The 25491-nt window shown below is 41.6% G+C and overlaps 1 protein-coding gene across 26 annotated transcripts in view; it reads left to right on the forward strand.

The window, feature by feature from the left end:
• The window catches only part of Psd3 (pleckstrin and Sec7 domain containing 3), a 563941-nt gene that overhangs the window by 283505 nt on the left and 254945 nt on the right, over positions 1-25491 (forward strand). Inside the window, exon 1 of one of the 26 annotated variants that reach the window (XM_063275399.1) lies at positions 326-2222. The exons of 22 other annotated variants lie outside the window; for them this stretch is intronic. Coding sequence is in view for 3 of the 4 variants with exons in the window: in XM_063275396.1 (XP_063131466.1) it covers positions 6568-6593 (26 nt within the window). In the remaining variant the exon portion in view is untranslated. Of the gene's footprint in view, positions 1-325; positions 6594-25491 lie in introns of those variants that run through there. 3 more of the 26 variants (XM_063275396.1, XM_063275406.1, XM_063275397.1) reach the window with 3 other exon arrangements.

A 25491-nucleotide genomic window follows, 5' to 3' on the forward strand; every position in this document is an offset into this window, starting at 1 on the left:
GATTCCTAAGTTCACATTTTTTTTCCTAGATTTTATTTGAGATAACATCTTACTAATATGGTATGAGTCGACAGTTTACTAAAATGTTATGAGCCCTCAAAAATTTATACTGTCAATAATAGTAGTGTTTGAATTATCTCTACAACATTTTCAAGGTCATTCTATATGAATAGACTATGGTAAGATAGACTTAATATATTATATATGTGTAATGATAATTCTGAGAGTCTCAGATTACTTGGAAACGTCAGGAGTTATAATAGCCTTTTTATTATCTTTAAAATATTCTATTTATTAGCTTCAGCTCAACACACAGTGTGGCTTTCTTTAGCCAAGATTAATATTAAAGTCTTTAGGATAGAGAGGAGACGGCATATTAAATGAAATGATTATATTGTGAAACAAATCTTAGACGTGTATGTCACTTGTCAATCACAGGTATTTTAGGAGTTCTCCTAAGATTATACTCAGTCAGGTCCTTCTCCCCTGCTAGGCGTAGGCTTCTTAGGTCTTATCTTGAGTCCTCAGAGGAATGTCTGAATCAGCGGTGGGAACGCATTGGACACTAGATTTACTGACTGAATAACTTAAGGAACAATTGGAGTGCTGGGCCTGGGGAGCCAGGCTGAGGCCAGGCTAAGGGGGACAGACAGACAGACAGATAGACAGGCAGACAAGTAGAGACACAGAATCAGCAGCAGGCGCGTAGATTTCAGCAACTGGGGGTCAGTTCTTTTCCTATTCATCCTGAACAGGTACTGTTTCTCTAATTGTGGCCATCACAGGGCCTGCTCCAAGCAGGTAACATTGTAGCCATGCCAAACAATGCAGAAAATAATAAGCCCGAGGTTTCATCACTCATTTTGGGGAAGAAAACAGGACACCTGGATTAGAGACTCAGGACCACCTCTCGCCTCCTTCCTCTCCTGGGGCAGGGTATTTACTCACTTTAAAGGCCTACTCCATTGCTATGGATCAGTCATTATATGAATGAGTTATAATTATGTTTCTATTTTCTTATACTTTTATTATGATCTCTAACAACATGGCAATGTGTATTTATTCTTGTATAACAGATACCTTCCTCAGTAAATATGGGAATCTTTCTCTAGGCCTAGGTACGTATTTAGGAATAAAAATTGATGGAAAGTGTAATAAGTTTTTGGTGAACTACTCTTGAATGCACATACTCCATTTTCTTTGAGCATATGTATTCTTATGTGTTCTGTTTATAAGGTAACTCTTAGTTCTTCCACTTCCCATCCTACAAAATAGCTTAGGTGAGGGGAAAAATAGGCAAAGAAAACATTGCAGTCAATTGATTCCCCTTTCCCTTTAGGAGGTCTGGTAGAGACTCTGGCATCCATTAGTTGAGTCTGGAGGCTGGGTCTGGATCAAATTTCTCAATTACTCTTGTCCCTGTTCTCCCCCAGATGCTTTTGTGGCAGTTGTTGCCCTTGTCTGACAGCTGTGAGTGTGGCCTGTCCACTTCTGGCTGACTATAGTGGAATTTGAACAAAAGGACAATAAATATTTTCACAGGGTGATTGCAGAAAAACAGAAACCAAGTTAGAATGAAAATAGAAAAACACCAGACACTGCAGTATGTACCAAACACAGCTTCAACTAATTGTCAAATAAAGGAACTCAGTCTGTATTGTAGGCTAGTTCAGTCAGAATAAGTGAGCTATTAAAAATAGTCTTTTTAACATAGTACTTTTAAAATCTTGGTGCTTTTATAAAAGACTGCCCAGGCAACTTATTTTAGAATGGTGTTGACCGAACATTTTTCCTCCTTAAATGGCAACTACCCCAATTATGCCCAGAAATCTGCTGTTTCTCCTGTTACCAGCTCTCCTCTGGCTCTTAAACAGTTAAGTGGGAGGTTTATGAGGTCATGTGTGACTTCACTGGGTCTGGACTTTTGAAGTAGGTCTGTTGGAGGGAAGCTGCTTGTTTGGAAGGAAGGCTGGGAAGAGGGGCAGGACTCCTTCAACTTCTTTCAAGTCCTTATCCCACAGGCAGCCCCCAAGGGGATACAGTGGCATTCTGGGAGAATGTCGCTGTTCAGTCAGTGTGTAGCAGTGTGTATTCACACAGAAGCAGCTTCAGAAGTACGTTAACAGAGCCCTTACAGAAGATGAAAGTTTGCTGAGCAGATGGAGCAAGGGCATTCTCTTCGTATTCCTGACAGATTCATGGGGCAGACTGTGCTGACAGAGGTAACGAGAATTTGGGCTGAGTGTCTTTGTCTGCTCCCTGGTCTGAGGCAGTCTGGATTATAGATAAATGTAGTCAAAGCAAATTCCTTGGGTTTTTGAAATGTTTTATTTCAAATAAAAACTACTACAGGACAGTCTTGGAGGAGCTACGATGCTTTCCTATTTCATTAGTAAAGCTGACAGAGGAAATGAGAGCACTTACTGCACAGAGGTGCTTGGGCACATGAAGAGTTTCCTTGGTCGAGCCACGTTGCTGTCTGAGGCAATTATCATAGCTCTCTGCTCTTAGGCTCTGAATGCATCTTTGGAAACTCTGATCTTCTAGCAGGCTGAAGGCCATCACTTTGAGCATGGCCATTTAGCAGTCCATTCTACTTCACAAGGATCCCATTCTTTACGTCACTCCTCTGGGAAAAAAAAGTTGGCTTTGTAGTTAATATGAAAAAATAATTCATTTTAGGATTTAGGGGGTAGGTTTGCTTCTTCAAACGTTACCCAGTTATTTAAGGAAAAGTCTATTTCAGCTCTGGTTTATCTCTGGAAAGGTGTCTGTCTGCTGACATGCTCAACAGACACAGATATAAGGGACCACAGTGACACTGAAGAATTAAATAGGGCATGAGTGGGTGTGGCCTACTGATAGTCCCACCCATCCTCAGATACCAAGATTAGAAGACTCACCCACCAAAACCAAAATTCTCAGGGAACTAGCTGATTACATAAGTAGCTTGCTGATGTGTATGTATTGGTCAAGTCGTCAGTTCTTGACTTGATCACAGGTTTATTCATTTATTCAATTTTAGTTCCTATTTATAGTACTTTACAGTACCATTTATTTTCTTGGTCAATCATTCTACAATTTTGAACTCCTATACCCGGATATTTTGTTTTACTTCCCTCGGAGCACAGAGAGAATTCAAGGCATGGAAAATAATGCACACAACGTGTTTGTGGGAGGCATAGTACAGTGCTTAGAGGCCACAGGTCTATTGCTCTAAATTCTCCTTCTACTTCATAAGCGTTGGCTTCTCATAAGCTACTCAAGCACTCTGGAAGCTCAGTTCTCTGTGTGCTAAGTAGGGATGAAAGTGGTGTTTATCTCGAGGGAGGGACAGCTTTTGTAAAGACTAAAGCGCAGCATGTGAACACATTTACATAGTCGGGCTGCACTGGGGAAAGCTCAGTAAATGGGCTTTGACCATTGTATACATTGTGCTTCCTTCTGCCAGGCACTCCAGAAGACTTGGCTAGGGAACACAAGTACAGTGTAGAGGAGCTCACATTGTCAACCTACACGGGGTTTGTGGTCAGGCTTCAGGCAGCCTGCCTATTTCTCATCCTCCAGTTAGTCATTTCTCTGATGCAGCCTCCCATGCAGTGATGAGCAGAGGAGGAGTGGGGATGGCCAAGGGTAGATTCATCAGTGCTTGTGAAAACTTTTCTGGTTTTAGGCCTGTGACACCATACCAGTCTTTGTGGGGAACGGCCAGTATGCATGTGATACGCAGAAGTTGCTAGGTAGAAAGGACTGCTGGAACGCAGGCTGTGTTCCTGTGTATACTCCCTAGGTGCAGGGCCCTCTGCTGTGCAGTGGTGGCTGTTTTCAGAGGCTTATCTGTAGCTCCAGCTTTGCCCTTTGGATCTCTTTACTCCAAGTCTGGCAGCTCGCAGCAGTGTAAACTATGCATAGCTTCTTATTTCCTGATCTGTTATTGTGGATGATAACTTTTTCATCATTGAGATTGAGCAAAATTTGTGGAAATGACTAGCACAGAGTAAGTATGCATTTTTACTCCTCCCCAAATTGCTCTGTTTCTGCTGTTATAGTCAAGGGAAGTTTAATTATCATTTCTAAATGTGTCTTTTTATGCTGTAGTGCACTGTGAAGGTCTTACGTCTAGACTGTGGTTCTAAAACTTTTGATTAAAATACTTTCCTTGAGCTGAGCATGGGGTGTATACCTGTAATCTCAGACTTGGGAATTACAGGCAGGGGAGTCAGGCCAGTCTTGGCTACATAACAATTTAGAATCAGCCTGGGATGGCTGAGACCCTGAGTCTATAATGGCCAGAGCAATAATTGTCTCATGTTACTAGTTTATGTCATTAATGTCAGTCTTTCTTTTCATCTCGATAGTAGTTCAGCATGGGTTATTATCTTTACAAGTGTTAAATTAGATTTTAATCTAGTTTTCAAAAATACTACGAAAAAACCACAGTGCCAGTGGTAAAAATCAAATAGAAGTACTTGCTTGTTTCACGGCAAGAGTCTCCGTTGACAGGTCTTACTGTGTCCTTGGAAGGCAGAGTCTGTGAAGTTTGGGGTGGGGGATTTAGTCGAAACTATCCTTCTGATGTAAAAGTACAAATGTGGTCTGGAAAGTTCTGGGAGGTTGCTACGTCTCTGCATAGTTAAGTCCTTCCTTCTGGTTCCACAGGGTTTGGAATGTTTGGGAGTGCCCTTGCAAGGAAGCTGCCTGCACAGCTGGGCCTTGTCACCAGAGCCCAGTGTACTTGACAGGTTCAGCTCTACCCATGCTGCTGCAGGTCATCTGAGCAGCCCTGGGTTCTTGGAGGATAGTCAAGGGTTCAAAAAGCCCTGGAAAACCTCTATCTTGGAGCTTTGTGTTCCAGTAAGGGTTTTAGTCATTACTTTGCTGGTCTGAGGGTGGGGTCAGTCAGCCCTTTGGTCTGCTGTTGTGTTTGGCTTAGAGTCACCAGCACTGGGTGGGGAGAATGTAGAAACTGTTAAACTGAACCTGGAATTGCAGGACTGTGTTCAACTTCCAGCCTCACTGTTTACCATCCGTGGCCTTGGCCAAGATGACTCTTCTCTCAGCTTCTTGTAGAATGGAATGGCTATGAAATAAAATAATGCATACGAAAGTGCCAGCTAGTGCAGAGTGCTCTGTGGATGGTTATTGTGGCTAATTATTATCTGACTTAGGCAGACTAAACGTTCGTTTAAGATTTAGTGAAGGGGGAGAAAGTGTACTGCAGCTAGCTGGTGTCCTTAGACTTCGTCTCATGTCCTTGAGGATGTTTGTATCCTGTCTGTACGTGAATGCCAGTGGCATGCTTGGAAACTTGTCTTCAGAAGGGAGTGTGGTTTCTGTACTCAGACTGTTCTCAAATAAGCCACCTTTTTGTTTAGGTCCTGGTTTAAGTAGCAGAAGCTATGAGCACATAGGTTGGCCCCGTTCTGGTCTGATTGTTGAGACTAGAAGTCACTCTGTTTCTCAGTTCCCAATCTTCCATAGCAGAGGATGGACTGAAGATCTTTGTGTGCAGAGGATATAGTGACCTTTCTTCTGTTATACTATGCTGTAATTTTAGAGGACAATATCTGATTCCCAGTTTAGGAAAACTGCTTTAAAAATTTATTAAATCTTTGGGAATAATATATTTGATAGAATTCACCCTAAACTCTTTCCCCAACTTCTGTCCAGTCTACTCTTACCTCCTTACTCTTTAATTTCTTGTCGTTTTTGAATTTTAATTTTTAAAAGCACTCATTGACTCCAGTTCATGACATCAATATATTTCTAGGTGTGAGCCTACTCACTAGAACATGGTGGACACACCAAGAGTCACACCCTTAAAGAAAGCTGAGTCTTCCTCACCCAGAAGCCATCAGTTGTCTATGGCTGTGAGTCAAACTCAGGTCATCAGGCTTTATACCCTTTGAGCCATCTTATAGGTTAAGGAGGGAAAGGGTTAATTAAGCAATGAGTTGATGACAGGCTGATATTGTCCTGTATTTTCTGACATTTTGACCTTGGGAAGCTGGCATGTTTCATATCATGACTTTGAATTTGACCTGAACTGACTTTAGGGATTATATTAGCTGAGGATTTTCTAAAGATTACTGGTGAAAGAACTGCCAAGAGTTCATATAAAGCACAGCCAAAGATCGTCAGTCTACACATCATACACAACAGCGAATTCCTTGAGATGAGTTTAGTGGCCATTCCGCGTCTCCTTGGATGTTGAGTAATGTGAGTTTTTCAACCTGATCTTACAAAAGTATCTTTTTTTTTTTTGTAAAGAAAAGACAAATTTTAGTGGCAAAGCACTGAATATATTGTGAAATGTAAAGGGAATATAACTAGGCTACTTCCATAGTTCTCTGACATGAGAGAGGATAGCCAGGGTTAGTTTTGATTCCTGGTCTCAGCAGTTGCAGGGATGAGCCCAGCTTACATGCTCTTTCCTAACTGCAGGGTTGACTTGGCTGCCTCAGAGTGGGAATCAGCCATGTAGCAAGTGAGCAGACTCTGCCTGTGGCATCCACGTCTTCCTGTGGACGTCTCAGGACTGCATGACCCTAGAAAGAGACTAAAGAGATGGATCTGCAGAAGCCATATTGTAGGTAGGTCAAGGGTAGCCTTCTCTGACTGTTATCAGAGTCTAGCCATGGCTGGCTAGTGTAGAAGTGATTTCTGTCTTACACTGAATTCAGTTTTAGGGAAACATCTGAAGTCTGATCTAATCATATATAAACTTGGTTACAAACTGAACTGATATGCACATCAGCGTATTATATTTTCAGTTCTCTGATGCCACCCCCTAAAGATGTCCTACTCTGGCTATTTTATATTAGCTCCCCGTGTTTGGATGGCAGCTGGTCTCCACTATACTTTCCTAACTGCCTTTCTTTTCTGTATTCAGAATTGTCCAGTATCCCATAGGTTCCTTTCCTTTGATAAAATGTAAGAACAGCTGATGGACAGGACTGTGGGTTGCTCAAATCTTCTATCTTTGCCCATGTAAGGCCACTGTGACAGTGGAGAACCCAGAGATGGTCTCCAGACTCAGCATTAGCCAGTGTCTGTTTTCTATAAGGTATAAGTGGTCATAGGAGGAGCCCGTGCTAGGTTTTAGGAAACTTGGGCCCTGGTTATGCCAGTACTTAATTTCTTAACTTCTTAATCTCCCTCTTTCTGAAGCATTCATATATTCATCTGAATGATTAAATAATTCATAGTTTATTCTAACTACATGACTCCATGAAATCATAAATATTATGTCTCCTTGGTGACTATTTAGATTCTAACCTATGGAGCAAATTTAAAAATTCAGGAGGCTATAGATTTGGAGCAGTGGACTGTAACACAAAGGTGGCAATAGTGACCATACATGGTGGATCTTCAGAACGAGGGAGAAGCCTTGTCCTTTCTTTGGCAGTGGTGTTTGGGTTGTCTACTATGCTGGTTGCTTTTTTATTCTTCTATCAAAGAAGTATCTATTGGCTACCTTTTCTCAAATTTTGTTCACTTGAGTCTGGACATGCTCATTTTGAAGCCCTAATTAAAGCTAGTCTTCTGAGGGAAATACAGTGGAGAGTGCAGTCTTCCCTCTGCTCGCCCTGAAGTGACCACTGGCTCTGGCTTCTTCAGCCTCATTCAGAGGGTCCTTGTTCTCACGTGGAGGCAGAGCTATGAAGCCACATCATGTTCATTGCCTTTTATCTTTTGCATTCTAGTCATGCTATAACTCTCCCGTGATTCCTAGCTACGCAGGGTATAGATACTGTAGATCCCACATTTAGGGAAAACATTTTCTCCCTTTATAACTGAAAACACACTACGGGCTTAGCACACAGACGCAGTGGATTTTCTTGTACTTCACATTAGTTCTAAGGTTTAGGGCATGTCTCCCACTTCTCAGATCCCATCTCTAAAATGAGGTAGTGAAACTAAGTACTGGCCAGTATTTTCCAGAGCCAGACATGAGTTTGTGGTTTCTTCCTTCCCTAGTAATGTCATCAGAGAGGAGAGGCAGTGAAGGAAGAGAGCTAGGATTAGTTGGCCTTTTCTGTCTCCCTGTGTGAGCTGGAGGCTATCTTTTAGTTTCTCGACAGCCCTAAGTTCAGGTTCCCACAAAATGCTTTAACATTGATTATTCCTTTTCAGTCAGTGCACTGATTCTGTCATTTATTTATCAAGCTGACAGCAGTTTGGAGCTCTCTGCTTAGAGTAGAGTCGCCCACAAACAGTTGTTCCCAGCTCAACCTCCCTGCCTGGGCTGTATCACTTTATCGCTTTTCAACTACTTGTGCTTTTCTATGGAAGATGGTTCTTTCTTGGGAGACTCATCCCGTGTGTGTGTGTGTGTGTGTGTGTGTGTGTGTGTGTGTGTGTGCGCGCGTGTGTGTGTGTGTGCGCGCGCGCGTGTGTGTGTGTGTGTGTGTGTGTGTGTGTTTATTAAGCAGAAGCCTCAAGAACACTCACTGTTATAGTGTTATAGGGCCTGTGTAGTAACATGACTGCAGGCCTTCAGGGCAAGGACCTACTTGAACTCTGAGAGAGAATCAACACTTCTCCAGGGAATTGTTTGCTCTTTGCCTTCTTGATAATGGCAGAATCAGTCAAAACACTCCCAGTATATTTTCTGGATTAGAAGTGATTAGTCACCGTCCCCCCAAACTTTTTGTTACTATTGTACAGGGAAATTTTAGAGTTGACTAATTGTCTTGTCAGTACTTTTCTTTAGGCTCACGCTAGTGGCCTAGGTGAGTATGAGCAGGAGTGGAGGTAATTAGAAATGCACTTGGCTGTCTGGTTTGATAGTCAACTGAACATCAGAAACCCAGTGTTTCACATGCTCGGATGGACTCTTACACTGAGCTGTGTCCCAACAGAATTTACTTACACATGTTTATTCCCTACAAAACAACAGCTCCTAGATATTTTTCTGTCAGATTTTTACATTAGGTGGGCAGTTGATTTATTTGAATTTCTAGTTTATAGTCATGAAACTCAGGAATCTTCCCTAGGGAAGCAGAAAGTCAAAGGGCACCATTGGCTCTTTTCTGTGTGAGTGACACAATTAACAGGGACCCCTCAGTGTAGACACCTTTTGCTGTACCCCTGGGTGTGACAACTGAGAAGAATGTTGACCGTGTCAACAAACCTGGAAAGACACACAGGTCAGGGCAGGGGCAGGATGTTGTAAAGTCTCAGAGAACATCCTCTGCTCGGGGCGAATACAGGCCTTCAGTACTGATGCTACTGTTCACTGCTGATGTTATTGTCCCCACTCTTTCAGGATGCAGTGTCTCTGAAATATCTGTCACTGCTGCAGTCATCTAAGAAAGAATCATGGTCCCGTCAGAGTGGCACTGATAAAGCAGGCACTTGAAGTACTATAGTGTAGTCATCATATTTGTACCCTGTGACCTTTTTCCGTTAGAATATGCTTCTCCTTTAAGGAGAACTTTACACAAGTAAGATTTTAGAAATGTTGGTCAGACTTTGAACTCATGGAATTATATTCCAAGATTTGAGTGCAAAGCCTTTTCCCACATTACTGAATGAACTGGTCATTGTAACCAGCTTTGTATGGAATAATTGTTCCAGATCCTAACCCCGTGACCAAATTATTTTCTTTATCCCCATAGTCAATGCGCTGATCACTAGCTTATCCTAGAATTTGACCATACACGTTCTCCTGATTAAGTCTTCTTTTTTTTTTTTTTTTCAGTGGTTAAGAGCACTGGTTGCTCTTTTTTTTTTTTTTTTTTTTTTTATTAACTTGAGTATTTCTTATATACATTTCGAGTGTTATTCCTTTTCCCGGTTTCCGGGCAAACATCCCCCTCCCCCCTCCCCTTCCTTATGGGTGTTCCCCTCCCAACCCTCCCCCCATTGCCACCCTCCCCCCATAGACTAGTTCACTGGGGGTTCAGTCTTAGCAGGACCCAGGGCTTCCCCTTCCACTGGTGCTCTTACTAGGATATTCATTGCTACCTATGGGGTCAGAGTCCAGGGTCAGTCCATGTATAGTCTTTAGGTAGTGGCTTAGTCCCTGGAAGCTCTGGTTGCTTGGCATTGTTGTACTTTTGGGGTCTCGAGCCCCTTCAAGCTCTTCCAGTTCTTTCTCTGATTCCTTCAATAGGGGACCTATTCTCAGTTCAGTGGTTTGCTGCTGGCATTCGCCTCTGTATTTGCTGTATTCTGGCTGTGTCTCTCAGGAGCGATCTACATCCGGCTCCTGTCGGTCTGCACTTCTTTGCTTCATCCATCTTGTCTAATAGGGTGGCTGTATATGTATGGGCCAAATGTGGGGCAGGCTCTGAATGGGTATTCCTTCAGTCTCTGTTTTAATCTTTGCCTCTCCCTTCCCTGCCAAGGGTATTCTTTTTCCTCATTTAAAGAAGGAGTGAAGCATTCACATTTTGATCATCTGTCTTGAGTTTCGTTTGTTCTAGGGATCTAGGGTAATTCAAGCATTTGGGCTAATAGCCACTTATCAATGAGTGCATACCATGTATGTCTTTCTGTGATTGGGTTAGCTCACTCAGGATGATATTTTCCAGTTCCAACCATTTGCCTACGAATTTCATAAACTTGTTGTTTTTGATAGCTGAGTAATATTCCATTGTGTAGATGTACCACATTTTCTGTATCCATTCCTCTGTTGAAGGGCATCTGGGTTCTTTCCATTTTCTGGCTATTATAAATAAGGCTGCGATGAACATAGTGGAGCACGTGTCTCTTTTATATGTTGAGGCATCTTTTGGGTATATGCCCAAGAGAGGTATAGCTGGATCCTCAGGCAGTTCAATGTCCAATTTTCTGAGGAACCTCCAGACTGATTTCCAGAATGGTTTTACCAGTCTGCAATCCCACCAACAATGGAGGAGTGTTCCTCTTTCTCCACATCCTCACCAGCATCTGCTGTCACCTGAGTTTTTGATCTTAGCCAATCGCACTGGTGTGAGGTGAAATCTCAGGGTTGTTTTGATTTGCATTTCCCTTATGACTAAAGATGTTGAACATTTCTTTAGGTGTTTCTCAGCCATTCGGCATTCCTCAGCTGTGAATTCTTTGTTTAGCTCTGAACCCCATTTTTTAATAGGGTTATTTGTTTCCCTGCGGTCTAACTTCTTGAGTTCTTTGTATATTTTGGATATAAGGCCTCTATCTGTTGTAGGATTGGTAAAGATCTTTTCCCAATCTGTTGGTTGCCGTTTTGTCCTAACCACAGTGTCCTTTGCCTTACAGAAGCTTTGCAGTTTTATGAGATCCCATTTGTCGATTCTTGATCTTAGAGCATAAGCCATTGGTGTTTTGTTCAGGAAATTTTTTCTAGTGCCCATGTGTTCCAGATGCTTCCCTAGTTTTTCTTCTATTAGTTTGAGTGTGTCTGGTTTGATGTGGAGGTCCTTGATCCACTTGGACTTAAGCTTTGTACAGGGTGATAAGCATGGATCGATCTGCATTCTTCTACATGTTGCCCTCCAGTTGAACCAGCACCATTTGCTGAAAATGCTATCTTTTTTCCATTGGATGGTTTTGGCTCCTTTGTCAAAAATCAAGTGACCATAGGTGTGTGGGTTCATTTCTGGGTCTTCAATTCTATTCCATTGGTCTATCTGTCTGTCTCTGTACCAATACCATGCAGTTTTTATCACTATTGCTCTGTAATACTGCTTGAGTTCAGGGATAGTGATTCCCCCTGAAGTCCTTTTATTGTTGAGGATAGCTTTAGCTATCCTGGGTTTTTTGTTATTCCAGATGAATTTGCAAATTGTTCTGTCTAACTCTTTGAAGAATTGGATTGGTATTTTGATGGGGATTGCATTGAATCTGTAGATTGCTTTTGGTAAAATGGCCATTTTTACTATATTAATCCTGCCAATCCATGAGCATGGGAGATCTTTCCATCTTCTGAGGTCTTCTTCAATTTCTTTCCTCAGTGTCTTGAAGTTCTTATTGTACAGATCTTTTACTTGCTTGGTTAAAGTCACACCGAGGTACTTTATATTATTTGGGTCTATTATGAAGGGTGTCGTTTCCCTAATTTCTTTCTCGGCTTGTTTCTCTTTTGTATAGAGGAAGGCAACTGATTTATTTGAGTTAATTTTATACCCAGCCACTTTGCTGAAGTTGTTTATCAGCTTTAGTAGTTCTCTGGTGGAACTTTTGGGATCACTTAAATATACTATCATGTCATCTGCAAATAGTGATATTTTGACCTCTTCTTTTCCGATCTGTATCCCTTTGATCTCCTTTTGTTGTCTGATTGCTCTGGCTAGAACTTCAAGAACTATATTGAATAAGTAGGGAGAGAGTGGGCAGCCTTGTCTAGTCCCTGATTTTAGTGGGATTGCTTCGAGTTTCTCTCCATTTAGTTTAATGTTAGCAACTGGTTTGCTGTATATGGCTTTTACTATGTTTAGGTATGGGCCTTGAATTCCTATTCTTTCCAGGACTTTTATCATGAAGGGGTGTTGAATTTTGTCAAATGCTTTCTCAGCATCTAATGAAATGATCATGTGGTTCTGTTCTTTCAGTTTGTTTATATAATGGATCACGTTGATGGTTTTCCGTATATTAAACCATCCCTGCATGCCTGGGATGAAGCCTACTTGATCATGGTGGATGATTGTGGTGATGTGCTCTTGAATTCGGTTTGCCAGAATTTTATTGAGTATTTTTGCGTCGATATTCATAAGGGAAATTGGTCTGAAGTTCTCTTTCTTTGTTGTGTCTTTGTGTGGTTTAGGTATAAGAGTAATTGTGGCTTCGTAGAAGGAATTCGGTAGGGCTCCATCTGTTTCAATTTTGTGGAATAGTTTGGATAATATTGGTATGAGGTCTTCTATGAAGGTTTGATAGAATTCTGCACTAAACCCGTCTGGACCTGGGCTCTTTTTGGTTGGGAGACCTTTAATGACTGCTTCTATTTCCTTAGGAGTTATGGGGTTGTTTAACTGGTTTATCTGTTCCTGATTTAACTTCGATACCTGGTATCTGTCTAGGAAATTGTCCATTTCCTGAAGATTTTCAAATTTTGTTGAATATAGGTTTTTATAGTAAGATCTGATGATTTTTTGAATTTCCTCCGAATCTGTAGTTATGTCTCCCTTTTCATTTCTGATTTTGTTAATTTGGACACACTCTCTGTGTCCTCTCGTTAGTCTGGCTAAGGGTTTATCTATCTTGTTGATTTTCTCAAAGAACCAACTTTTGGTTCTGTTGATTCTTTCTATGGTCCTTTTTGTTTCTACTTGGTTGATTTCAGCTCTGAGTTTGATTATTTCCTGCCTTCTACTCCTCCTGGGTGTATTTGCTTCTTTTTGTTCTAGAACTTTTAGGTGTGCTGTCAAGCTGCTGACATATGCTCTTTCCTGTTTCTTTCTGCAGGCACTCAGCGCTATGAGTTTTCCTCTTAGCACAGCTTTCATTGTGTCCCATAAGTTTAGGTATGTTGTACCTTCATTTTCATTAAATTCTAAAAAGTTTTTAATTTCTTTCTTTATTTCTTCCTTGACCAGGTTATCATTGAGTAGAGCATTGTTCAATTTCCACGTATATGTGGGCATTCTTCCCTTATTGTTATTGAAGACCAGTTTTAGGCCGTGGTGGTCCGATAGCACGCATGGGATTATTTCTATCTTTCTGTACCTGTTGAGGCCCGTTTTTTGACCAATTATATGGTCAATTTTGGAGAAAGTACCATGAGGAGCTGAGAAGAAGGTATATCCTTTTGCTTTAGGATAGAATGTTCTATAAATATCCGTTAAGTCCATTTGGCTCATGACTTCTCTTAGTCAGTCGACATCACTGTTTAATTTCTGTTTCCATGATCTGTCCATTGATGAGAGTGGGGTGTTGAAATCTCCCACTATTATTGTGTGAGGTGCAATGTGTGTTTTGAGCTTTAGTAAGGTTTCTTTTACGTATGTAGGTGCCCTTGTATTTGGGGCATAGATATTTAGGATTGAGAGTTCATCTTGGTGGATTTTTCCTTTGATGAATATGAAGTGTCCTTCCTTATCTTTTTTGATGACTTTTAGTTGGAAATTGATTTTATTTGATATTAGAATGGCTACTCCAGCTTGCTTCTTCTGACCATTTGCTTGGAAAGTTGTTTTCCAGCCTTTCACTCTGAGGTAGTGTCTGTCTTTGTCTCTGAGGTGTGTTTCCTGTAGGCAGCAGAATGCAGGGTCCTCGTTGCGTATCCAGTTTGTTAATCTATGTCTTTTTATTGGGGAGTTGAGGCCATTGATATTGAGAGATATTAAGGAATAGTGATTATTGCTTCCCGTTATATTCATATTTGGAAGTGAGGTTATGTTTGTGTGCTTTCATTCTCTTTGTTTTGTTGCCAAGACGATTAGTTTCTTGCTTCTTCTAGGGTATACCTTGCCTCCTTATGTTGGGCTTTACCATTTATTTTCCTTTGTAGTGCTGGATTTGTAGAAAGATATTGTGTAAATTTGGTTTTGTCATGGATTATCTTGGTTTCTCCATCAATGTTAATTGAGAGTTTTGCTGGATACAGTAACCTGGGCTCGCATTTGTGTTCTCTTAGGGTCTGTATGACATCAGTCCAGGATCTTCTGGCCTTCATAGTTTCTGGCGAGAAGTCTGGTGTGATTCTGATAGGTCTGCCTTTATATGTTACTTGACCTTTTTCCCTTCCTGCTTTTAATATTCTTTCTTTATTTTGTGCGTTTGGTGTTTTGACAATTATGTGACGGGAGGTGTTTCTTTTCTGGTCCAATCTATTTGGAGTTCTGTAGGCTTCTTGTATGTCTATGGGTATCTCTTTTTTTAGGTTAGGGAAGTTTTCTTCTATGATTTTGTTGAAGATATTTACTGGTCCTTTGAGCTGGGAGTCTTCACTCTCTTCTATACCTATTATCCTTAGGTTTGATCTTCTCATTGAGTCCTGGATTTCCTGTATGTTTTGGACCAGTAGCTTTTTCCGCTTTACATTATCTTTGACAGTTGAGTCAATGATTTCTATGGAATCTTCTGCTCCTGAGATTCTCTCTTCCATCTCTTGTATTCTGTTGGTGAAGCTTGTATCTACAGCTCCTTGTCTCTTCTTTTGGTTTTCTATATCCAGGGTTGTTTCCATGTGTTCTTTCTTGATTGCTTCTATTTCCATTTTTAATTCCTTCAACTGTTTGATTGTGTTTTCCTGGAATTCTTTCAGGGATTTTTGTGTCTCCTCTCTATGGGCTTCTACTTGTTTATTTATGTTTTCCTGGAATTCTTTCAGGGATTTTTGCGATTCTTTCCGGCATTTTTGCGATTCCTCTCTGTAGGCTTCTACTTGTTCTCTAAGGGAGTTCTTCATGTCTTTCTTGAAGTCCTCCAGCATCATGATCAAAAATGATTTTGAAACTAGATCTTGCTTTTCTGGTGTGTTTGGATATTCCATGTTTGTTTTGATGGGAGAATTGGGTTCCAATGGTGCCATGTAGTCTTGGTTTCTGTTGCTTGGGTTCCTGCGCTTGCCTCTCGCCATCAGATTATCTCTAGTGTTACTTTGTTCTGCTATTTCTGACAGTGGCTAGACTGTCCTATAAGCCTGTGTGTCAGGAGTGCTGTAGACCTGTTTTCCTCTCTTTCAGTCAGTTATGGGGACAGTGTTCTGCTTTCGGGCGTGTAGTTTTTCCTCTCTACAGGTCTTCAGCTGTTCCTGTGGGCCTGTGTCTTGAGTTCACCAGGCAGCTTTCTTGCTGCAGAAAATTTGGTCTTACCTGTGGTCCTGAGGCTCAAGTTCGCTCGTGGGGTGCTGCCCACGGCCTCTCTGCAGGGGCAGCAACCAGGAAGACCTGTGCCGCCCCTTCCGGGAGCTTCAGTGCACCAGGGTTCCAGATGGTCTTTGGCTTTTTTCTCTGGTGTCCGAGATGTGTGTGCAGGGAGCAGTCTCTTCTGGTTTCCCAGGCTTGTCTGCCTCTCTGAAGGTTTAGCTCTCCCTCCCACGGGATTTGGGTGCCGAGAACTGTTTATCCGGTCTGTTTCTTTCAGGTTCCAGCGGTGTCTCAGGCAGGGGTCCTGCCGCTCCTGGGCCCTCCCCCACGGGTGCCCAGAGGCCTTATACAGTTTCCTCTTGGGCCAGGGATGTGGGCAGGGTTGAGCAGTGTTGGTGGTCTCTTCCGCTCTGCAGCCTCAGGAGTGCCCACCTGACCAGGCGGTCGGGTCTCTCTCTCACCGGGTCTGGGGGCAGAGAGCTGCTGCGGGCCGGGGTCCGCGGGTGTGGGACTTCCGGTAAACACAGAACATGCCCGGTCCTAGAGAAATTCTGCTTCCGCGTGGACACATTTCTTATAGGACTAAACTCTATGCAAGGAGCAAAATCTTGTGTAGGCTTTAGGTTTTAGGTTTTTTTTTTTTTTTTCTTTTTTCAAATGTACTTTACATCATAACCAAATGTGACTATTTCTTTAAAATATTGCCCGGAATGAGAATCCCTCTGGTTCTCTGTAAAATAATTGTAGCAATAACTCCTCCTGGAGCTGTTAAGAGGATGAGTTTAGATACTGGTTACGAGTGCCTCATGCAGTCCCTGGAGTTAGTATGTGCACAGCCAGTGTTAGCACCAACCATTACTCGTGTATTCCTGTATGTGTGACAGTCTCCATCTTATCTCTCATAACCACAGAGCTCAGATTAGGGACAAGGCCCAGAGCAGCATTCTCACTTCTATTTGGTTCTCTCGAGTGAGAACTGAAAGTCTATCTTACAGGTATTTGGAGAAGAGGTGAAAGCAATACAGAATAGAGTATGTAAGGATAGGTCTTCTTAACCCCTCTACATTACCATGTTACATGTAGGTGGGCGCAGGGGATTAGAGAGAAACTCGATGTTGGTCCTCTGGCCTATGGTTTTTTTTTTTTTTTTTATTTTTTTTTTATTATCTTGAGTATTTCTTATATACATTTCAAGTGTTATTCCCTTTCCCGGTTTCCGGACAGACATCACCCTCCCCCCTCCCCTTCCTTGTGGGTGTTCCCCTCCCAAACCTCCCCCCATTGCCACCCTCCCCGCATAGTCTAGTTCACTGGGGGTTCAGTCTTAGCAGGACCCAGGGCTTCCCCTTCCACTGGTGCTCTTACTAGGATATTCATTGCTACCTATGGGGACAGAGTCCAGGGTCAGTCCATGTATAGTCTTTAGGTAGTGGCTTAGTCCCTGGAAGCTCTGGTTGCTTGACATTGTTGTACTTTTGGGGTCTCGAGCACCTTCAAGCTCTTCCAGTTCTTTCTCTGATTCCTTCAACGGGGGACCTATTCTCAGTTCAGTGGTTTGCTGCTGGCATTCGCCTCTGTATTTGCTGTATTCTGGCTGTGTCTCTCAGGAGCGATCTACATCCGGCTCCTGTCGGTCTGCACTTCTTTGCTTCATCCATCTTGTCTAATTGGGTGGCTATATATGTATGGGCCACCTGTGGGGCAGGCTCTGAATGGGTGTTCCTTCAGTCTCTGTTTTAATCTTTGCCTCTTCCTTCCCTGCCAAGGGTATTCTTTTTCCTCATTTAAAGAAGGAGTGAAGCATTCACATTTTGATCATCCGTCTTGAGTTTCCTTTGTTCTAGGGATCTAGGGTAATTCAAGCATTTGGGCTAATAGCCACTTATCAATGAGTGCATACCATGTATGTCTTTCTGTGAGTGGGTTAGCTCACTCAGGATGATATTTTCCAGTTCCAACCATTTGCCTACGAATTTCATAAACTCGTTGTTTTTGATAGCTGAGTAATATTCCATTGTGTAGATGTACCACATTTTCTGTATCCATTCCTCTGTTGAAGGGCATCTGGGTTCTTTCCAGTTTCTGGCTATTATAAATAAGGCTGCGATGAACATAGTGGAGCACGTGTCTCTTTTATATGTTGAGGCATCTTTTTGGCCTATGGTTTTAGGCAGGACGCTGCGAGTATTCGTGCTGAGTTACAGCTCTACAGAGCATGCATTTTCCTACTGAGCTTTTGTAAACCCTTCTGATGACTTAATTAATGGTTATACCAGATGCATGATCTTGAGTAATACATCATGATGTACCAAGATGGAAACCGAGTATCTCCTTGTGAGAATTAGAGTAATAGGGAATTCTATAGGTCTGTGCACAAAAGTCCACTGGAGGAAGGCATCTGCAGCTTAACATTTCAAGAGACATAGTTAGTGAACTCATGCTTTGATTACCAATTAACAGTATTTATCTTAAATTTATCTTAAAGGTATATTTTCACTATCTTGTCCACACTGGCAGTAAACTGAAGAGTTAATATATTCTTTCTGGTTTCCATGTAGCTGGGATTATGGCTTGAGCCACCACACCTGGTTCCTCCTTCCCTAATACCTATTTATATGTACAGTATCCCAAAGAGCTCTTCTTGGTCAAACATTGGAAAATAGAATTTCCTTTTGAGCTAGCGTCTTGGTGTGTAGGTCAGGCTAGCCTTAATTCATGATTCTATTTCTTGCTTCAATCTCCTGAGTTCTACATCATAGGATGTTTGAACAAGTCTCAGTAAAACTGAATTGTTTGAAAAAAAATATTGTTCATTTGAGAGAGGGGGGAGGGAGGGAGGAAGAAGGGGAGGGGAGGAGAGGGGAAAGGAGGGAGTGGGAGAGATTGATTTTGTGTGTGTGTGCTATGCTGCATCCATGGAGGTCAGAGGACATTCTTTGCACTGAGATCCAGAATGCTCTAAAAAGGGCCATTTTTTTCTCATTTAAGCCTCTGATGATAGCATATTTATGCCAGACTACTCTGTTTCCTAATAGTCTCCATACCAAAGAAGAGTTATCAAAGGGCATTATGAACTTTGGACATGTGCAGTCTTGGGCTGAGGATTTGAAAAACTTTTGTCCCAGCTGCTGATGTGGGTTTTTTAGCCTGTGCTCACCAATACATGATATTGGTGAGCTGGTGTGACCCGCAGAGCATTCCCTTAAGTCTTTCTGCACAGCAGTAGCCTCTGGGCAGTCTTTCTTTTCGGGTATTCTGGTCCTCTTGAAGGATTAGTGAATGTGGGAGGGTGGTGAAATCTTACAGGACTTTTCCCTTGGAAACAGCAAAGGGGCCGTAAAGTGGGCTGCTGCTGTGACTTGTGGACCGAGCTTCTTAGTCAGCTTCTCTCCCCTACATAGCCTGGAATATTCTTTTTAGAAACATGGTTTTTAATTAATCAAAGAAAAGGAATGGGGGACTCTGTTAGTTTATGTAGCTAATTTATTCTGTATCCTCATACATTCAGGCAGTCAGTTTTCTTTCCAGGGTCTCCCTCCTTGATATAGGATAATTTAGTTCCTCTCTAAGTCATCCTGAGACCCACATTGTGATTAGCAAGTGTCTGTCAAAGGCCTACGAATTATTGATCATATTAGGAGTCACCCTAGCACGACTGAGTGGTAGTAGCTGTGTGTAATTCAGAAGAGTGCCAGAGAAGCTCACCCGCACACTTACAGTGCCTGTACTTCCTGTCCACATCACCTCAAAGCATCCAAACCCCTTTCCTCACTATGTGTCTCTGAGCTGGGGGATTTAAAATTCTTCATGAGTGAGTGTGTGTGTGTGTGTGTGTGTGTGTGTGTGTGTGTGTGTGTGTGTGTATGTGTGTGTTAAATAATAGACAACTTTCAGAGTAAGGAAGAACTCCCAGTCCTACCATCTGATTAGAAGCTTTGTCTGAAGCTTGAATAGTGGACTCATCCCTTCTCTCAGGATGCTGCTCTTGGTCCTCATCATGGATACACGACTTACCTTCTATTAATGGTCATGCTGTTCTGAGTGTGCCTGAATTGCGTGAATATAGTATACATGGTAACAAACTGTCTCAAGTACACTAGTCTGGTTCCTTAGACAGCCAACCAGTGTGGGTCCTACCTCACTGCCTTAAACACAAGTTGTTTCTGCTGGCCATGGGTTTGCTAGGCAATTCTGATTGTAAACTCTTATTTTTATCCAATAGAAACCATGTTTTGTTGTTTGTTTTATTTAATATTAAGTTCTCTTTGAATATTTTAATATATCACATAATAGTCTAATCAATTTAGTTGATAGTAGATTATAAAGGAATTTTAGAGATAGAAGGGATATTCATCTTCTTTTGCAAATTTTCCAACTCAACACAATCCAACACACACACACACACACACACACACACACACACAGTGGGGGTGCAGACTTTTTTTGTACGATGTTCTGAGGCAGGCAAAGGAAATAAGGACAGTTGCACAAAATAACCCAATTACTGAGGAAACTAATCAGCATTGATATTCATGCGTGTCCTGTTGTAGTAGGCCATCACCATGCATTTTCCCATTTGACCACTCTCCTGTTGTTTTTAGTTTTTAAAAATTAATTAATTAATTTAACATCCTGACCTCAGTTTTCCCTCTCAGTCCTTCCCTCCTACCTCCCCTCTCACTCTTAATGAGTCTACTACGAGGTACTGGCAGCCTAGACACTTGAGGTGTTCTACAATGTCCCTGATTTCAGAATACCTGGGAACACATCCCAGCTGTCACACTTACTACTAGGATGTGCCTCACTTCCCTGTTTGTCAAATGGATATGTAGTTCTTGTGAAGATTAAATGCCTAAAATGGGATGCTGAAGGTAATTAATACCCGCTATCCATCATGTTTTTCTGAATGCTTTGAATGGCAACAGAGAGAAAGTCCGGAGTCTATTATAAATTCCATTGAAGGTTTGTATCAGCTTGGGCGAGCAATTCGAGCTCACTTAATGTTATAAAAATCCGTGTGTCTCTCCCTCTTTCCATTCCTTTCTCTCTCCCTCCCTCCATTCCCCCATATATACATGCATACCTGCACACTTCTGTTATCTCTCGGCACACTTTGTGTTCATCACAGCTTAGCCCCTCCTTTTCCACACCTACTACTGAGAGTGACTTAAAGCGTTAGGTCTAACAGTGAGAAGGCAGAGCATCCTTATGAGGGCTGACTTCTCAGTAAGGTCTTCAGTCTTGTTTTCTTGGTTATCACAGTCCTTTGGACATAGCCTAGTAATTTTGTTCACGACTAAAGGACAAAGGGATTAGTAGTAGGATCTCTAACGACTTATGGAATAACTACTTTCTGCTGAGCACGAGCCAGTATTCTGTTCCTCCATGTAATAATGAAAATTACTATGTGGAAATCAAGTGTGGGAGGAATGAAGAGTTTATCTGAAGGGATGACACTGCGTTGTCTGCCTCTGTGAATGATGTGGGAGAAATAACCACAGTATTGCTAAGTAACTGCCATGTCTGTCAGTCCACTGCCAATGGCTGTGTGGGAAGCGAGGCAGGTCCAGTTGCAGTCAGGTCTGTGTCATCATTGTGTCATGGGAGACCCACTGCCAAGCTCAGATCTCACTTGTGTGATGAGTAAGGTGCTTTACCAAGCGTGTTTGTACTTGAGTTCAGAGTTGAGATGATTTACGGTGGCTAATGGCAGAGGTAAGGGCTGTGTGCTGGAAGTGCTGGACCTGCGGAATCAACTGAGGAGTCTCTTGCCTTTCCCTGGGTGAGTGAACCTGGTTTCTGCTTACGTTTGCAGAAGTGGCCTTCTGAAGCAGGCTTCCTTTGTGGCTTCCTGGAGGCTGCCGTTCACTCCCCCTGTCTTAGCTGTAGGTGACTACTCCTTTAAAAGGCCAGAGGAGTCATGACAGGAAAAACCAGGAAGAACCAATAGGAGGCCCTTTGATGTGGCAGAAGCCAGAGAGGGAAATATATTTTTGATAGTGGAAAAAAAATCTTGTTTTACTGGTGGTAATGGTTTTCTTGTTTCATGCCTAAGAAAAGGCTTTCCTTTAAAAGGAATGAAACATTTAATTAGGTGTGTGCTTAGTAGAGAAAACGTATTTTTGGATGAGGGATATTTTTTCCTGTTTCAGCTGTGATGAATTAAGAATAGCAGAAACTGGCGAACAGAACCCTTGAAATGGCCTGCATTCTCTCAAGTTGGGAAGAAGATAGTTTCTGTAGTTCCTTTTCTGTTTGGGGAGAGCCGAACAGTACTTGAAATTGTGTTGTGAGATGTATTTTTTCGTACAGAGGCCATGCCCTGCGTAGTTGGTTAAGCGTTTTGTTTGTCTATAACTTGTATAGAAACTCAGATAGCTGAAAAAAAGGGAAAAGAACAAGACACAGTAAGACTTTTTCGAAATGCAGTTAATTGTAGTTTATATTTTATGGTATATTGTCATTTTTTAAAGTGTTGAACTTTGTCTTTCATATACTTAAACACATGTCCTGAACTCTGTCATTTTTAAAGAAAGGGCAGGATAGAATTATGTGGGTTTTCTAATTACAGAAAGGATCTTGGGAAGCAGAAGAACCAAGAATCAGACCATTTCCTCTGAAGGAACTCTCAAGAGAGCTGAGGCAGTGCTGGCCTTCAGGTGGTTTTTATTCTTAATGCTTCTTGGCCATGCCACAAAGCCTTAGCACTCCACAGATCTAAAACTAACTTCTAGTATTATTCAATGGAGATTGTTTTAGACATTAGGAGTCCTGCTTGAGGCTGTAAAGTGACCTCAACTGTTAGTTGTCAAGCGTATTATAGGATTTCACTATATTATTAGCAAGTTAATCCATATGATTCATTTTATAAATTAGATAACTTAAGACCAGGCTATGATTATGTATTTTAGTAGAGAGACCAAGAGTAGTGTCTGTACATGACAGGTATTTAAAACAGTTCTCTTATCATTTCGTTCTAGTGTGACTCTCTCTCTACCTCAGTAGCAATCACCCTGATGTACAAGGTGTTATTCAAAGAGTAAACCAGTGCAAATTTGTTTATAGTGAAAACAGCTTGACAAACATGAAGAAAATACATCCTTTAGCCTTTAAAAATAGCATTGCTACTGTTTATTAATCTCAGATTTTTGTCAGAGTATGTGTCTGCATATGTCTCTTTGTATAGTTAGGTAAAATCCTCAGAAGGTAATTAATGCTTGTCTGGTATTCTGTCATTCATATATAATCTTTTTAAAGTATAGGGCAGATACCTTGGGATATGTGAGTTAGTTACAAAGAATATATGAAACAGCATTTTCGATTTTAGTAGTAACATATTCTAGTATGTGTCATAACTATGGCTAGTCTACACAATTTCATGGTTACCATTCCTTTGAAATACTTTACACAGTGGGGGGGGTATCTAGTCTAGTGGTGCTCAATCTGTGAGTCATGGCCCCTTTGCAGATTGCATGTCAGATCTTCTATGTATCAGATATCTACATTCCAATTCATAGCAGTAGCAAAATTAGTGATTAAGTAGCAACAAGATAATATTATGGTTGGGGGTCAGTACAGCTTGAGGAACTGTATTAGAGGGCCACTAGCATCAAAAGTGACTCAATAGAAGAAAGTTTACTTTAGTTGGTTTCCAAAGGCCCCCTTAGGATTAAGAAGGTTGAGAGCCACTGTTCTAGCTTCTCATTCATTAGATAATTTCATCATGCCTCCAGTACTCAGCTACATACATCTGGTCAGTTTTACTTCCACATATCTGAACACAACTCACACTCTAGTATAATCAGGGATAATTCCCATCCCTGACCATACATAGGTCAAAGACACCGTGGTTAGTCATAGGATATTTTATACTCTGTGTACTCTTTTCTTACATTGCTTGTTCAATCTCTCACTAAGAGCAAAGTCTAGAGTCCCTGCGATGGCAAGAGTGTCTACGTAATCACTTGGCGTCTCTCTTTGCTCTCGCACCCGTGGCTGCATCTTCTCCCACTGTGGCTTACTTTGTTTGTCACGCTGGCCTCTTAGCCACACTGAGCACACTTGGGATGCCTCTGCCTCATGTCTGTGGCCTTAGGGTTTTTTTTTTTTTTTAATTCCTTGGATATTCCTCCTTACGTATCCTGTGGCCTGTCCCCCCAAGTTTTATTTTTAAAGATTTCTTTCTTTCCTCCAAACCCTCATATTCCCCTCCCTAGATTTCTTTTTAAAATTCCTACCTGTTTTTCATGCCATGTGTCTTATTTTTCATGTGTTATCTTCTGAAGTAAGCACCTCGAGGGCGAGCTTTTTGTTTCGGACTCTCGTATCTCCAGCACTTAGAACAGTTCTAGTACACGTTAGATAGTCAGTACTCATTTGACATGTAGGCTAACGAAACCAGGAGCTGAGTTAACATTCTTAGAAAGTCAGTGGGCTACAGGGTAGGGAATTGATAGGTAATTTTAAATTTTAACTGCTGTACACTTCATCTCTGTTAATTTTTTATAAGTTGTATCTATGATGGTTTCATTTAAAATTTTCTGTGTGTGTGCGTGTGTGTTTAGTATCATGGCTCATGTGGCTAAGTGGACTCATGTTCTGTCTTTCCACCGTATGGTTCCCCAGGATCAGACTCAGTCTTCATTTCTGAGCCCACCTTGCTCATCCTGATTTCTTGAAGAGCTCGTAAGTGTTGTCGCCTGTTCTTAGGGTCAGCACATTTTTAAGTTACGAAGCTGGAACATGTTTGCCTTTCTGCCCGTAGTGTATGAATGCCCGCATTCCTTCTTACACTGCACAGTGTGTCATTGTCTGCCTGAACCTGGCCACTTCTGTAGAAGGAAACACTGATGCCTTTAATCTGCATTTCTTTGATATTGATGATTTCTCCACATGTCTAGCTCTCTCCTGTTTATCATTTTTATTACTTGTGTACATTTGTTTAGGTGTGGGCTCTAGTTGCAGTGGGCTGAAAATGTGCTTGTACTAGTTTGATTCTTTGAATAGCATGGGTACCAGGTTTATGCCCTGGGATGGATTGGAAAAGACAGGCCTCCTTCCAAACTGAGTTGGAAGGTAGGCTGTGCTGTTTCTCCTTGTCTTTGCTTCCATTTGACTTCATTGTAACTGGCGTTGGTGTGCCTTGCTAGTTAGCTCCGTTCCACGTCACGTGATCTGTTAGTATAGAGACTGTCATATTCTCAGTGCCGTGGATATCTGTGTTCCACATGTGTACGAGGGAGGGCAATGTGCTTGCTTTCAACAGATACAGGCCTCTCTTCCATACAGCTCAAATCATTAAGGGGACCTGAGGCAAGACAGAGATTAGAATATGCAGGACAATTTCTTACACATTTATTTATTTTATTTTTTATATTAAACTTGTTTTTGTATGTGGGCTTTTCTTAAGTTACCATTTTCATTTTTCTTGGCAGTATTGCTCATAAATTTATGTGAGTTTAAAGGTCAGAAACGTCTCTGTGAGGAAATTTAAACAATCAGTTCTATTTTCCTTTTTTATGGTCATCTTCTTTTAAAACATTGCTACTTTCTTGTTTTGAGTGCATCCATGTGTATATGTCTGAATGTATATATGAGCACATGTGCTACAGCACACATGTGCTGCTCAGATATCTTGGGGGAGTTGTTTCTGTCCTTCTATCATGTAGGTCCCAGAGATAAAACTCAGATTCTTGGGCTGACTGGCAAACACCTTCTAACACATTTGCTGGGCCTCTAGGTTGCTTTCTTGTATTTCCTTTGAATTTTATTG

This window comes from Rattus norvegicus, chromosome 16 (genome assembly GCF_036323735.1).
Source record: "Rattus norvegicus strain BN/NHsdMcwi chromosome 16, GRCr8, whole genome shotgun sequence".
Classification (NCBI taxonomy): Eukaryota; Metazoa; Chordata; class Mammalia; order Rodentia; family Muridae; genus Rattus; species Rattus norvegicus.